Source organism: Ixodes scapularis, unplaced genomic scaffold, assembly GCF_016920785.2.
Source record: "Ixodes scapularis isolate PalLabHiFi unplaced genomic scaffold, ASM1692078v2 PGA_scaffold9__187_contigs__length_104089568, whole genome shotgun sequence".
In the NCBI taxonomy this organism is placed as follows: Eukaryota; Metazoa; Arthropoda; class Arachnida; order Ixodida; family Ixodidae; genus Ixodes; species Ixodes scapularis.
The window spans coordinates 56,086,740-56,102,151 of NW_024609884.1; the positions used below are offsets into that span (position 1 = coordinate 56,086,740).

Here is a 15,412-nt window from a genome sequence, read left to right on the forward strand (position 1 = left end):
TGTTTGAGCAGCGCGCGTCTCTTCTCGGGCCGTCGCTTTCGAAGCGCACGCCTGGCAGTGGATTTTAAGTCTTGTCTGACTTGTAGCTCGGTTAGCCTCTCGATTGTCAATCAAAATACACGGTAAAAAAAAAATACAACTTTTAAGGGTGTAAATCAGTTTGTCCCAGGGCTAACACCCTAACCCTTAGTACGCTGGCGAACACCCTAAATGTAGGATGCTGGCGACCCTCGCAGCACTCTAGAGATATTATTTTTAGAGCAACACGTTTACAAGCACCAAGCGCCATATGCAGTTCTCAAATGCGCAAAAACATCAAATGCAGGAGCAGCGAATTCCGCACGGTATAGGAATCACGACCCTCTTGTTTGCTCCGTCGCCTTATATAAGGGTCACAAGAAATGTACTGACACACTGGTCACCGATGGAAGACATTTTTCTTCCAACTATTGCATATTTTTGAAGTATTCTTCCTGGCATTGCACAGAACAGCCCATCCTCCGAAAGCAGTCGCGGAAGCACTGCGCCACTGGGTATCATGCGCTGTATTGAAGTGCTCTTTGTAAGCTGTGACGGCATCTGCAGGGGTTGGAAATCGCTGTCCGCGCAGTTTTGTTCTTCACCATCGAGAATAAAGAAGTCGCATGATCCGACGTCTCGATTGTCGACTGGATGGCTCATCAATTCCACTGTAGTGCCTTCAAGGAAGTAGTGTGTCACGTTGGCAGGGTGGGCTGATGCGTTGTCGTAGTGCAGCTGAATTTACCCCAGTCACCCCTCCCTATTTTCTGGAGCCGTTGCCGGACGGCGTTCGGGTTTTTAGGGGTCGCGGGCCTGAAATTGCGCAACTCTGGTATAGACTATGCACCAGATAGGTGATAGTCTATGACCCATCGATCAATGCCCACGTGGCGAGTTCGAATGCTGTAGTTTGCGGAGACCGGTGAAGACGCCGTGTTGTAACCTTTCGGGTGTACGTCAAAAGAGGACCCAAACTAATCCTCGTGCTTCGCTCGGACGTGATAGGTGCCCATGGAGTAACTAGGGAATTTTAGTAGATCGTTTTTCTCCTCCGCTACGGTATTCCCGAAGAAAACGCCACAGCTGCGCATGCGCGCCGCCAGCCTTGTCTGCATAGTTCAAGGTCTTGTGGCGGATTACGGGGCGCTATCCGGGTGCTTAGCGGGCTGCGGAAGCGGCTCTGCTTGCAGAGTAGAGTATCGCGTTCCCTTTCCTTTCGCCGCCAACTTCGTATTGGTGGAGAAGCGGTCACGTGGGCCGAGCTGTATCCAACCTTGATGCGGGAAAGCGACAATTCAGGCGCCGAGTTTCGGGCGGAGCATGGGTCTCGCCATTCATTTGCGAAATATACATCCCATACTAAAATCGAACAAACTGGAAGGTTACTTGGCCATTGAAGATTATGTGTAGCCGCTGGGCACCGTATAATCGCGTTGTATTCGAACGGGAGCGATGTTTTAAAACACGTTTCCAAGTCCGTGAAGCAGACAACACGAAGGACGATAGCGTTGCTCGCGCCTGGGGCGCTCGCGGAGTAATACGCGATCAGCACATCCGGACACCTCGGACCAAACAACAACGCGCAGTTACGGCTTGTGAAGGGACGATGTTTTCGTCGGCCGCTACGTTCTACCGAGGGCATAGAGACAAACAGGAGACAAATGACGAGACGACGGCGCACGCGCGGCGTGTGGCGCACTACCTCTTCTCTGCTCCGTACGCCGCCTCCGGGCTCCTGCAGAAGCGATGGTCACTTTCCGCAGTGAAGCTTGGATCCAACATGGCCGCCCTTGAAGCACGTACAGAATGTCCCCTCCAAAAAATTTACATGTACTTTTTTTTTTTTTTTTACCGCAAAAATGAATTACGCGTCGAACGCTCATCCTCCTCCTAATAGTGCTAGTGTTCCAAACAAGATGACAGGGTTTCAGAACTAACCGTTATCTCAGTCAAAAGTTGCAGGTGATTTTCTGAAAATTTCAATGCGAAAACCCGTTTTCGGTAACTGGCGCCATTTAGCTGCATGTAATGTAAGAGGTTCTTCGGCCGAACTTTTCCCATTGCAAATGTCAGAAAATTGGCTATAACTTTTGAATAAGATAACGGTTAGTTCGGATACTTTGGTATCTTGTTCGGACCGGTAAGACTCTATTTGTGCGGAGAGTGAGGACTCGGTGGTGCGTCGTTTATTTTTGCTGTAAAAAGAAAGAAAAATGGTTTTTTTTTTTTTTTTTTTTTTTTTTTTTTTTTGGGGGGGGGGGGGGGGGGGGGGACTCTTTAAAGTTACTCTAACTGCCTTTCGCTGGGACGTGGTAGGTGCCCTTCGTTGGTCAGCACGTAAACCCCAAAATGAACGGTATTCTATTACTTTGCCGACCGATGCCCAAGGGTGCCGGGAGTGCCTTTCATGACCCCTCCGTCGCTTACGACTTTGGTATTTACCTTACAGGGAATACACTTTCACTGGCGCCTACTGGTCCATAGGTGGTACAATGGTCTCTTTTTCTTTGACACACACAGGATCTTGACAGAAGCCGATCGAACATTGGGTTGAGGCAACGTCAAATACGACCCGTTTTGGCTGCAATTGTGCGGTAAGGGCGGCATTTCTGTGTATTCACCCCAGCGAAATCGTGTTTACACGGTCGGTTGTGGAGGGGTTCGTTGGTCTTTTGGGAAGTTGCACCAGCCTCGTGCGTGCCGCCGAGTCTGCCGGCGCTCAACCTTCCTTTGAGCGATCCGTGTAATGCCTCGGTCGGTCACCTGTTGACGTCTCCGCGTTGTTCACGTGAGGGAGGATCCCCTCGCAGGAACAGAGAGGTGCGCCTCCCTACGGCGGTGTCTTTGCTCGGGCGTCGCTTATTGGACGAATAATTATCGCCCGTGTCGGACAAGGGCGCACTGTTTTCTTCGTCTCGGAACCCGCGTGTGACGCCGGGCGCGGAAAATTGGAAGTTCTCGGCTGAATTAATCAGCGACACGGGAATGCGAAGCGGTCGTTGGGAGAGAGGGAGGTGGGGGAGAGGATGTTCCGTGAGTTCCGCGGCAGCACGGTGAAATATACGCGCGCGTGATATCTGAAAATGCTCCGCGTTCCTCGCTGGCGCATTTCTCTTCTTTCTGGAAGGTCGCGTTTCCAATTTGACGAGCCTGTTTGGCAGCGGCTTGATTACTTGTGCGAAAGGGGGGTCCTCGGCCGTGGCGTCTCGTATTTCGAGGTCCGCGAAGGGAGAGTGGTGTCCGATCGCGGTACCGGAGGGCGTTTCCGCGCGAGGCGTTTGCGCGCCAGGCGTTTGCGCGCCAGGCCAGACGGAACCTGCGGGCACCTGTAGGGCTGCAGGTCTCCCGCTGCTCCTTTTGAGCCCTGTCACAACAAACCGGCAGTGATGTATCGGTCCCTGCGGGCATGCCGAGGCGGCGCGAGAATCGACGTTATCCCGCAGATTTATCGCGTCGGAGCACTTGAGTCGGTCGCCGGGCGGTGCGTGGAGCAGCCACGAACGAGGCAGATAACAGCTCGTTTCTGCGGAGAACACGATAGTTGGCATCCGAGCGCTCCGTTATCAACGGTAATTTTGCTGGTTTCTGAGCTCCCTCTGCCAGCGCGTCGAAATTCCGGCGGATGGCGTCATGTGCGGGGTTGCGGTCATATGCTCGCTTTCGTCACACCGGGCTCGTCGATTTGATCTCGGCCGACCACTGCGGCGCTCTCGGGGTGCCGGGTGGACCTGTGGCCGGCTTCTGGCCATTTGTTGCGCATTGATTGGCAGGAACGGTGTGCCGACGCTGAGCCGTCATGGCAGCGGCCGGCTCGTGGGGGCCGTCGGGGCGGCTGTAAATAATTGAGCGCGCGCGTAGGAGTACTGCGGCGCGAAGGGGCGCGCATGCGCTCGGTGCCAGCGCCCTCGCGCGGACCCTCGGTCGGCGGTGGTGCGTCATGGCGGTCGACCGGTTGGGAGACGCCCGCTGCAGCCCGCCCTGAGCGAAGCCCCGCGGCGCCGAGACCCGCAGGTGAGTGGCCGCTCCCCGACGGGCCTCCCGGCCGCATCGCGGGTCCCGGTCGGACTCCGGTCGGACTCCGCCGGGCCCACCGCGCGGGAGCCGCGGACCCGCGCCCGGGGCTTCCGTGCGCACGTGCCTGCGTGCTGCGGAAGCCTCCCGGCGGCGCACGGGAAGCCTTTCGGCTGCCGCGGCGTGCTCATCCGACGCGCGTCTCGACCCCTTGAGCTGGTCATGGTGGCGGATGTGTTCGGGCTCTCTTCGCGTGCTGGATTGTTTTTTCGTCGAGCTGCCGCTGGCACGCGAGATTCGATCCGAGCCAATCGCGAGGGCCGATTTTTTCGATCGTTCTCTCCTTGACCACTCTGTCACCTTTCTCGTCTCCGATCCGCGGTGGAATATCGGCCCGGACCGCGCAGTGTTCTCGTTGCAAGAGGAGCGAGTGCGTTGCGTGCGTCACCCGCGGTCTCGGGAGGTCGGCTTCGACCACTCAGACCGCGTCCCCTCCTCACCCCCTTCCAATTGCGTCTCCACCCTAGTATCGGGAGGTTTGTTTTGGAGTGCCTCCTATTTTTAGCGCTGGGCGGGCTCCATCCGATCTGCGGCGCCCTCCTCCTGGCTCGTTTCTCGACCAGCGAGATGACGGGTCCCATGGTGTCTCCGGCACAAGCGGGCCCTTGGGAGCTGCTTCCTGGGGCCCTCCGCACGGGCCAGCCTGGCCGACGGGCCGTGCAATGAGCCCGGCATAAGTGGCTCGTTAATTCGGACTATCCGCGGACGACGCGAAGCGCTTTTCCATCGCGTCATTTGAATATTGCCCGGCCAATTCCCGCCGACTCTCGACTTGGTGAGCGCGAAGCGATTCGACAAGTCTCTGTGGTACGGGCCTGTGTGTTTTGCGGCACCTCCTGATGCGTCCGAGGTTTCCTTTTCGGTAACTGCCGCTGTAGTGGAGTGTCCTCAGATGGAACACCAACGTAGGCGACAATTTTCATGTTAGACGCTATTTCAGTAAATTCCGGAAAAGCGCCTTATTGGCCTCAGCTGTGTGGTACAATGTATGTATGTATACAAATGCGCGATAGCGTTAGCTGGAACGAGACACTCGTCGAAATTCGTACTGGATTCGAGCGTTTCGGCTTATTGTGTCGTACACTGTTCTTGCTGCCTGCAAGTGAATGCGGTTAGATGCGTACATTGGGATCGCCGGATATCTTGCCGCTCTGTGGCGTTCAATGGACACTGCGCTTTTTCTTTTTTTTTTTTTTTAACTTCACGCGTACAAACTAATCGGGAACACCTGATTTTGCCCGTGAGTGGTTGTCCGATATGAGGACATTTCTCCCAGCGGTAGTTTCGAACAAAACGTGTAAATAAAACACACACACTAACAAACAAAAAAAGTCCATCACTTGTTTGTGCGAACTGTGTCCGCGCCCTGGCCACTTTCTTGTTTTTGCTTGTGTGCTCGGTTAAGGCTTACCATCGTTATCTTCGTGCGCGCACTGCACGTGGCTTTAGGCAAGAAGCACCCCCTCTTCTGTGTTATTTTTTTTTCCTATTGAATATAAAATGTTTCTAAATTTGTATTCATAAACAGTGTGCGTTTTTGTGGATATTTTCTAAGATTTTATATGTACAGACCTCGTAAATAGCGTACATTCTCTGTTGACATTGTATTGATTTCAGGAAACCCCGTTCTTGAGATGATAAACGTGCCTGTTAGGTTCACTCTTTGTTAACTTTTTTTTCCTGGATTTTAAGTTAGTGGGACACGATATCGTTATTTTTATTTTTTTACCCCGGGGGGGGGGGGGGGGGGGGGGGAGGAGGAGGAGGAGGAGGAGGAGGAGGAGGAGGAGGAGGAGGAGGAGGAGGAGGAGGAGGAGGCGGCGAGTGAGTGAGGTGAGGGAGGGGGGGGAGGGTAGGGTCATTTGCAGCAAACACAAAGATAGATACTCATGTTGCTTTTAAGCTGTTCTTGATTCAGCTACAATTTCACAAAGTGGGCATTCACACCTAAACAAAATACATACAAGAAATCAAGGTTTATTTACTTGTTTATTCAGTTACCCTCAGGGCCAGAGGTATTAGAGAGGAGAGTGGATTATGCAAGAATAGAAACTCAACAAAGCATGCACCAACAACAAAACAATAACCCAAAATATTGTTAGTGCTCTTTAAAAGAACAATTTTAGCCATGGTAGCTTGGACTTGCATTATTGGTAATTTCGGCTGACTCGGGGGAAGGCAATTTCACATGTCAGAAGCGCTGGAAATAAAATAACAATAAAAAAAATTCTGTGAAAAATGTTTAAAAAAAATGATTAAATGATTTTGTAAAGTCTTATTCATAAAGCATACTGCTTTACGCTTCACTATTGACTCTGTTTGGGCTGTTGGCAAACAAAAAGAGAGGTTTGAATGAACACCAGTCACCCAACTTCAGTTCATTGACATGTTGAGTTAAATCGGGGTACTTTTGAGGATACAAATGGAATTCTAAAACAACCTTTATTGTGCAGAAATTGTTAAGGCTGTGGCAGTGATATGCAATTGATGGCATGTCCTAAAAGCCGCCTCGGTGTTTGGGGAAGGGAGAGTTGCTGTTTTTCAAACATCCTCCAGTTTTGTTCACCACTTCAGCTTTTGCTCTTTTCTGGCATTTGTCGCTGTTGTACTCTTCCATTTCTCTTCGAAGCTTGAGGCAGGTTTAGAATGCTATTGATTTCTTGAAAGAAGGGTTTGTAATATCTATGTATGCCATAATTCATTGTGTTGACTCTGCAGATATTCCTCTTTTGTGTTGTACCTTGATAAGAATGCAGTTCTGCTCGAAAATTTTATTGCCCTCCATGTTGACCCTTTGTATTGCTACATTTTATTACCTATGGGTCCAATGAAAACCATACGAACAGGACTAAGGTCTAAGGTCTACTTTATTTGCAAGAGTCAAACGTTTTTAGAATGGGAAATTGCAAAATCTTATATTATTAGAATGCATGAACAAAAATTTTACCCTGTTTTTATGATTGAGTAAACCATAATCTGTGGGACAGTGTGGTCAATTTTTCTTTCTCGTTCTCTGTGCAGAAACCAGGGAGGTTAACTGAAAGATTTTTTTTTTTCTGTCGCAATTTTCGCAAGCAGTCAATGAATGAAATAGGGTGTTCTCAATTCAGGCACAGTTTTGGAGTAAAACTTTATTTTTATCAGAACAACATTTTTTGGGAGCATTCATGAAATGAATCACAGTGCTAACAGCAAGCTTGGCAGATTTTTGGTTTTCGAGTTATTGACCATTGAAGTGTCAGAGGCAAAACTGACGTTTTTCCCACCAGGTCGGGGATTGCACGTTTGGCTGCCTGCTAGTTTCACATTTTTAAAAATAAAGCACTAAGAACCTTTTGTGACACTCTCAAAGTAGACTTCATTAGGCTTTATGAATTTTTTAAAAATCTTAAATTTTGAAACATTTGATTTTAGAAAAGTTGAACAGTGTTTTTTTGAACGATTTTCTGCAAAGTTTGGCATGTTTTTACGTGTAACAACATATTTTAATGACCTTCACATCACCAGTAAGGTCATATCTAACTCTTTTCAATAAATATAATCTAAATATTATATGTACTGCTCAGTTTTTCTTATTAATATCAAGGTATAAGCGTGGTTTATTAGAAAATATTAATATATAGTAGTTCCTTTATATGAACGCAATTAGAGCTTGAACCTTGTCAGATGCATGTTTAAAACGGCAAGCTTTGTTGCAGTGTGAAATGTGTTTCGCTTTTCATTAAGCACAATTTCACCTATTTTTAAGGTTACATGTTAATCGAAGTAGTAATATAGGGTATTAACTATATACCACACCACAATGTTGACCAGAATAGCATCTATCTGAGGGCACAGTCGCAACAAACAACTGACAAGAATTGAAACTTTAATTGTGGTCATAAAACAAAATACTATATTTTTGTTTATATTTGCTGATAAACCACAATCGTAGCTTGCTACCAATAAAACACGAAGCAAATTGAAAATCAGGTCTTTGCGAAAATCTGGCCCGAATCTGCTGGACTTTCGAAATATTTGTTCATTCAAATGTAACATTTTATTTTAAACATGTTATATTGATTTTGTATTAAATAAAAAAGGAGCTAAGTTTGAGGTTTCCGACACTGTCAAAGTCGTTAAAATATCTTAAATAGGTCGCTCTGAAAAAATTGCCCAATTTTCGGAAACCTGCAGGGAATCACACTTTTGACCATTTGTTATTTTGTTCTCAAAATACTGCACTCTTGTGGCACTCTCAAAATAGATTTATTATGCTAAATAAATTGAAAAAGGTTATTACTTTTAAAAGTGATTTGAAGAGAAAAGAAAATGTTGACCTTTGATCATTTTTGGCATAGTTTGGCAATTTTTCTGATGTGACCTATTTAATGTATTTTAATGACCTTGGCATCACCAGAAAGCTAAAACTTGGCTCTTTTTATTGAATACCAATTAAATATGTTTAAAAAAATGTTGCATACATTTGAATGAATGTATTTTTCGAAAATCCAACAAATTCAGGACAGAATTTTTCAAAAAGCATCATTTTTTATTTGCTTCATGTTTTAGTGGCAGCAAGGTGTGATTGTGGTTTATCAGCAAATATAAGCACAAAATATAGTATACTGTTTGTATGACCTCAATTAAAACTCAAATCTTGTCAGTTGTTCCTCGTGACTGTGTCCTCACGTAGCCTAGGTGCTGTTCTGGCCAACATTGTGGCGTGGTATAGTTAATTACCTAATATTAATACTTCAATGAGTAAAAAGTATTTTACTCTGAAACGAAGCTTGCCATTCTACATTGCATGTCTGGCAAGGTTGAAGCTTTGATTGCACTCATATAAACAAAATATGATATATTATATTTACATGTCTCAAGAAACCATTGTTGCTACAAAAAAAAATGAAGCAAATAAAAAAATTTGATTTTTTAGCAAATCAGATTCGAGTTAGCTTTATTTTCTAAAGGTTTGTTCATTCAATTGTATGTAACCGATTTTATTTTGTAGATATAATGAATGTGTATTCATTGAGAAGAGCTAGATGTTAGCTTTCTGGTGATGTTAAGGTCTTTAAAATATCTCAAATGAGTCTCACTTGCCAAACTTTGCTGAAAATCGTCAAAAGGTGTTCAACCTTTTTTTTTTAATTATTCCAAATATATGATTTTTCTTTAGCCTTTAAAGTCTAAATATTTAAATGAATTCCAAAACAGAAGTCTTTAAGTAAGCCTAATGAAATCTCCTTTGAGAGTGTTATAAAAGAATCTTAGTGCTTTATTTTGAGAAATGAGGAAACGGCAAGTGGGTCAAACATGCAATCCTTGATCAGTGGGGGAAGCGTCAGTTTTTGCTTCGGCTTCTTCAATGGTCAATAACTCAAAAACAAAAAATCCGCCAAGCTTGCCATTTCTGCCATCTTTCGTTTCAAGAATGCACCCAAAACATATCTTTTTTTGGTCAAAATTGAACATTTGTCTCCAAAACCGTGCCTGAATTGAGATTAAAACTCCCAATAACATTTGCGATAATCAGTTGGCTCAGTCAAGTTGTGTGCCAGCTGAAAGTTTCTGGAAACGTGGAAATTTGCCGGTAAATTTGCTAAAGACACTACCGTAAAATATTGCAAAAGCGCTCACTTGGTTCAAGCGCCCACTACTAACATTTCCCAGATTTAGGAATTCTTCAAATTATAGTACCGTAAAATACCGGGCAAGCACCCACTCAAAATTTAGAGATAATCGCAAAAAAAGGGGGGACAGGCGCTTGTCCGGTCATCAGTTTTACATATCAATGTACCGTGCATATTTGCTCAGATCCTACAAATTTAGGAAATTTGGGAATGGGCGCTTAGTGTGGAATGGGCGGATGCACGGTATTCTACGGTACATGAAGCACCCGATTTGACCGGAAAAGTGCCCATGTCTAGGTAAACCCAGTTTTCGGTGAAAGTAGGGTGGCATTCCTCCAGTATTTTACAGTAACAAACATTGCTTGAATATTAACCCAAATATTGGGCCAAAATAAATTTTTGGGGCAAAGTTATTGAATTTACAATTTTGGTCCTCACTATGTTTTCAAAGTGAAAGTTTCTACTGGCAAGAATGAAAAAATGACTGACGTCAGGCGAAGGCAAGGATTCACTCTTTGGACTGTATATTTGGTTTTCAATTGATTACAAGCAGTTTCATAGTGTCAGATGAATGCTTTGGAAGCTCGCTCCAGCACCCGCGCAGTAATACGAAACAAATGCTGGGCATAGTCTCTTTTTAGACTGCCCTCCCAACCTGCATGCCTGCCTTCCCTTGACTTCACGGCACTGGGGAATATTTGAATGCTGGTTTGGACATTGTTTTCACTTGCCGATTTCGCAACAACTATTCAGAATTTTGCGATACTAAATAGCATATCGGAAAGGGTAAAGGCCGGTGATTTCAAGAATATAGTTGGGTAACTAAACAAATCGCCGGAGTACGCCTTTAAGGTTTGGCGATTTCTAAGTACCTTGTCTGGAAGCATTAGTCCTTCCAAGAGGTGCCAGTGTTAACTACCTGAGCAAGCTTTCCAGGCTCACAAACCATATTTTGTGCCCTCTATGGTTTCTGTGTGGCGCAGAAAGTGGCTGACCAATCCCGTGCGAAAGCTGAGCCATGGCCGCCTGGATAAGGTGGATCCTGCTGCTGCCAAAGGCACCCCCACTCCACCTTCTAAGAAGCTGGCACCTCCTGCTGTCCCACATACCTCCAAGGTAGGCCATGGCCACACTTGCATCCAGAAACTCCCACAAAGCCCAACCTGGTTGGCCTTATTGTTTTTACCTATTAACAGAGCTGGTGAGAAATACTTTGACACAATTTGTTTTAGTAGACTAATGATATTGTTCATGAACAAGTTCTTTTGCAGTTGTAGTACAAGTACATATATAGGGTGGTTCAAGTCACCAGGCTCGATCTAAAATGGACCGTAAAAATCGACGCCTACCTGTAGCCATCTAAACTTTTCGTCAAAGGTGTACTTCACAGGTCGGTTTTTTCTTGTAAAATTACAAAGCATAGATCTCTTTTAGTAAAAAATAGGGCCAAGAAACTTGCCAGGGTCTGTGGCGGGCGGCGACCCAGACGACGGGGTCCAGTAGCGGGGTGTTTTTATGGTTCGTATTGATAGATGGCGTCGGGAGCAGCGTCTGAAGGTGCAGCCGACCAGGAAAAGATAGCAGACGACACGCAGACGAAATACGTTGGCAGCAAAAGCGCCGCCGTTATGCAGACGCGTTTTTTTTACTTTAAATTTTGCTTATATTGTTCGCATTTATTTTTTAACCGAAGCTAAATTTCAAAACGATCATATTCATTTTAATAAACCACGGTGGTCGCGAGCCGTCGCGATAAGGAGGTAGCGCCATCTATGAATACGAACGCCAAACAGACCCCGCTACTGGACCCCTGTCGTCTGCGTTGCTGCCCGCCGTAGACCCTGGCAAGTTCCTTGGCCTTATTTTTTACAGAAAGAGAGTTACGCTTTGTAATTTTACAAGAAAAAAACGACCTGTGAATAACACTTTTGACGAAAAGTTTAGATGGCTATGTGCAGGTGTTGATTTTTACGGTCCATTTTAGATCGAGCTTGGTGACTTGAACCACCCTATATATAATTTCAAAGCAATGAAAAACTTCTTGGCATATGCAGTAATGCCAAGTAATGCACATCGCTCTCAGTCATGTGTCCAGGATCAATCTGATTCATTCTTTTTGTAAATCCTTGATGCATCCTGGAAAAAAATCCAAGCCTTTTAATACAACTGAAAATTTGGTATTAGAGCCTGCACTGGGTTATTGGGAATGCAGTTCTGCAATTTACTTTGTCACGATTCAAGTTGTTCAAAGTTTAATTAAAAACTCCATTGGTAAATGGGGAAGGTATTGCTACACAACGGTGACATATAAGCTGTGCCAAAAGGCTTACCCTGCTACATTTTACCAAAATGGGAGAAATGAATGCCTACAGTGTGCCACAAGTTAATTTGACTTTCTCAATTTCCTAATTAATAGCTCAGGCTCCACTACACTACCAGATTGTTACGATTGGCTCGTGCAGATTTTTTTAAAAAGTTTTGATTGACAAACTATAGATTTTATCTTTGTATCAAACACTGACAATACTTGATAATTCTGTGATATTTCTCATTATTCATGGTCTGTTCAGGCAGGTTAGTTTGTTCCATTGAGTATGCTTGTCTCCACACTTTGGGGCACTGTGGAGAAGTGACACCCGCAGTAGTATAGGCATTTAAATATTTTCATTGGTCAAATTGTATGGAGGTGGTGGGGACCAGAGAAATAGTGCCGATGTATTTCCATTGCTGAGAGTTTATTAGGACGTCTTGCCATCTACAACTGGCCATTTTTATTGACTAAAGCCCTACAAACAATATGCCATCAAAAACAAGCTTCTACAAAAAGTAGTTGTGCCCCTTTACGCTATGCATGCAAAAAAATCCACTTAAAAAAAAAGAAGAAAAAATTGTGCTCGCGTTTTTTCGTAGGAATGCATCTATCTACTAGCAGGGAAGAAATGCCAGAGCGCCTTGGTAGGCCTCGTCTGTGGAGCATGAGCAGTTGGTGGTATCGTTGTAGCTGTTTCTGGAAATTCATGAATCTAGCGGCCGTGCTGCGACGTTTGGAGTGCTTCTTCTCTTTTGCTGCTTGGAGTCTAGACGCGCGTGGCAAGCATGTGCAATAATGCCTGTAACCAAACGACTTTGTCAGTCAAGTTGATTACATGAAGCTGTCAGAGTTCCATCGAAGCCTACACAAAACCTAGGATTATTTAAGTTTGTGAATACAAATTTGTTATTAATAAGGTTTTGTTGTATGCCATGGCCACATGTACTCGGAATACCGCACATATTACATTGCGTGCACAAACACACTTAAGAGCGTGTTGGCATGTATTTATTGATCATCTAATTTCTCAGAAAATCAACATCTACTCTATAAACTTAAAAAAACAAAAAAAAAAACAATTGGGATTAATTTTTTTTTTTCCGCATGTTTAGGGTGTTTACTTTTGCTGGGACCGCTTCCACACTCCTCCTTTTTTGTCATAAATGTAACAAGAAAAGCGAAAATTGGTTGTCTCATCTGCATACCTGCCCTGTTTTGTGATTTTATTGTAAAGTGCCCGCTTTCCAGCGCTTTCTTACGGTTATCGTATTGACAACAATATTTGTACAATTTTTTCTGATCCCATTGTAACAAGAAAAAAAAAATAGTAAATTGTTTTTGCTCGAGCTGGGGGGGGGGGGGGGGCATCTCGCCAGTTTGCAATTTGGTATTGGCCACACTGATACATCGACTTGTGTTCTAGGGGGCGCAAGCTACTGCTCGTGATAAGGGGTATAGCCGCTAACACCCATCCAAATCCAAAATAACTTTCTGTTTAGGAAATCTTCCTTTTGGCAATTTTGGTTGTGGCGCTTGTCGTGCACTGTGTTACCGGAACTTTTGCACATGATCCCTTGAAACCACCTTTACAACAAGATCTCGGGGAAAAACTACTTTGAAGCGTTAATTCCCAGCTATTCGACCGACTTTCCATTTATCAAGACATTGCATAAGGGGGAGGGGTGCGCATTTTGTAGTTTGTGCTGCTGCTATGTCAACATTTCGCAGAATGTTGACATCACAGTTCTGTCAACTAGTTTTGCTGTTGAAATCAAGGAGTAGCTTGGAGGGTACTTTAGCCGATCAACGGATCACAAAACAGTCCGAGCAGAATGCCTTTTTACGGCATTTTTGTTGAACAGAACGGGCCGATCACGGTGGCTGATTACGCCGGAGACCTCTTTCAGAAAATGTTCCCGGGCTCAAAGGGAAGCTACTAACTACGCTTGTGCTCGAACCAAGACAGCTTCGATACTGAAGGGAATGGCTGAAAAAGAGATCGGCAATGTTGTTAGTAGTTTCAGGAGTGACCCATTCTCGGTCGCGACTGACGCAAGCAATGATGTTGGCAATGACGCCAAGCTTTATCCCATTATAGTCATGTTTTGTGACCAAGTTTTGAAGAATAAGACAGTTTTCATATTTCTTCACATAATTGTAGTGTTTTTGACGTCCCCTGTAGTATTTTCAGCATTGTAGGGTTGGCAGGTCTGCATCTGTAAACTTTCTTTTTCATAAATGACGTATAAGGCAAATACGCGCGGATCACCAAAAGAGCAAGCCAATAAGAGGACAAGGTAAAGGGTGGGGCTGTCCTGCTGTGAGACACAAATTCTAAACTGCTGTGCTATAATGCATCCAAGCAATTTACTCTGCTTTTCAAGTTATGAAAAAAAAATTGAATTTTATTTTAGTAGTTATAACTGTTGTGAGGAAAACCTTTCATTCGGTTTTACTTGCTAGTTTTGTCAGTCAGATTTTTTTTTTTTTTTTTATGAAACCCCTAAGCACTTTTTTTTAATTCTAATTGGGGCTTAAAGGGCAACTTGGGTCAATATTTTTTTAATTTGAGATAACGACTGTTTGAGTTCAGTCTGTGTCCCTGAATTACAGGGTGTCATTTTTTTTTTCTTGATATTGTCTATAGTTTTATAAATGGTCACGGCTCAAAGTTTGGTTTTAGGCGTCTACGGCAAAAGCGAAACTATCTGCTAGAGAGGGATGGTAACACTGATATCGGCTGTACGGCTGCGATGTAACGTCAGTGGCGCTGTGGCATGCGTCGCCCAGTGTTGCTTGACTAAAGGCTAGCCCGCTTGCCACCTGCTAAAGAACAGCTGCTACAAAAGGCTGAGGCTCGCTTCCACCCCTGGCTGTGTCAAAATGCTCCTGAATGACTCGGACAAGCCGAATCACTGCATATAAGGAAGATCAGAAAGCTGAGTAGCTTGGTATGTTTGATTGTTGCAGTTGCTGAGCTCCAAAGAAGAGATGGGTAACAAGTCATCATCTCCAGGGCCTCCATCAAAGCCAAGTGATACCATTGAGGTAAATATTGTGCCTTGGTCTCCTCTAGTTGTAGTTGAATGTTACATCTTGTCGCAAGCCGTCCCGGTCACTTTGAGACAAAGTGCCAGCCTATGGGTTCCCAGGTAACAAATTTTTATCCCGGCAGAGTTTTTTTTTTTTTTTTTTTTTTTTTGTTTATTTATTTATTTATTGAGTGGACAGTATTGCCATATGTGATGGCATGGCAACCTTTCGAAAACTCTGCTCAGGAAGTGATGCAGCATTTCTTGGCATGCTACTATGTTTAGGCAATCTGTGCTGATGACAAATGGAAAGGAAGCTAACTACCTTGCTTTCCCCAAATTTCAATTGCAACTTGGCGTTT

The 15,412-nt window shown here is 44.8% G+C and overlaps 1 protein-coding gene across 2 annotated transcripts in view; it reads left to right on the plus strand.

Annotated features, from left to right (window-relative positions):
• Positions 1-15,412, plus strand: part of LOC8035715 (triple functional domain protein) — a 259,166-nt gene that overhangs the window by 135,241 nt on the left and 108,513 nt on the right. For both annotated transcript variants that reach the window (XM_042287363.1, XM_042287364.1), the window contains 2 exons: positions 10,691-10,823; positions 14,989-15,066. In XM_042287363.1, coding sequence (XP_042143297.1) covers positions 10,691-10,823; positions 14,989-15,066 — 211 coding nt within the window. The remainder of the gene's footprint in view (positions 1-10,690; positions 10,824-14,988; positions 15,067-15,412) is intronic.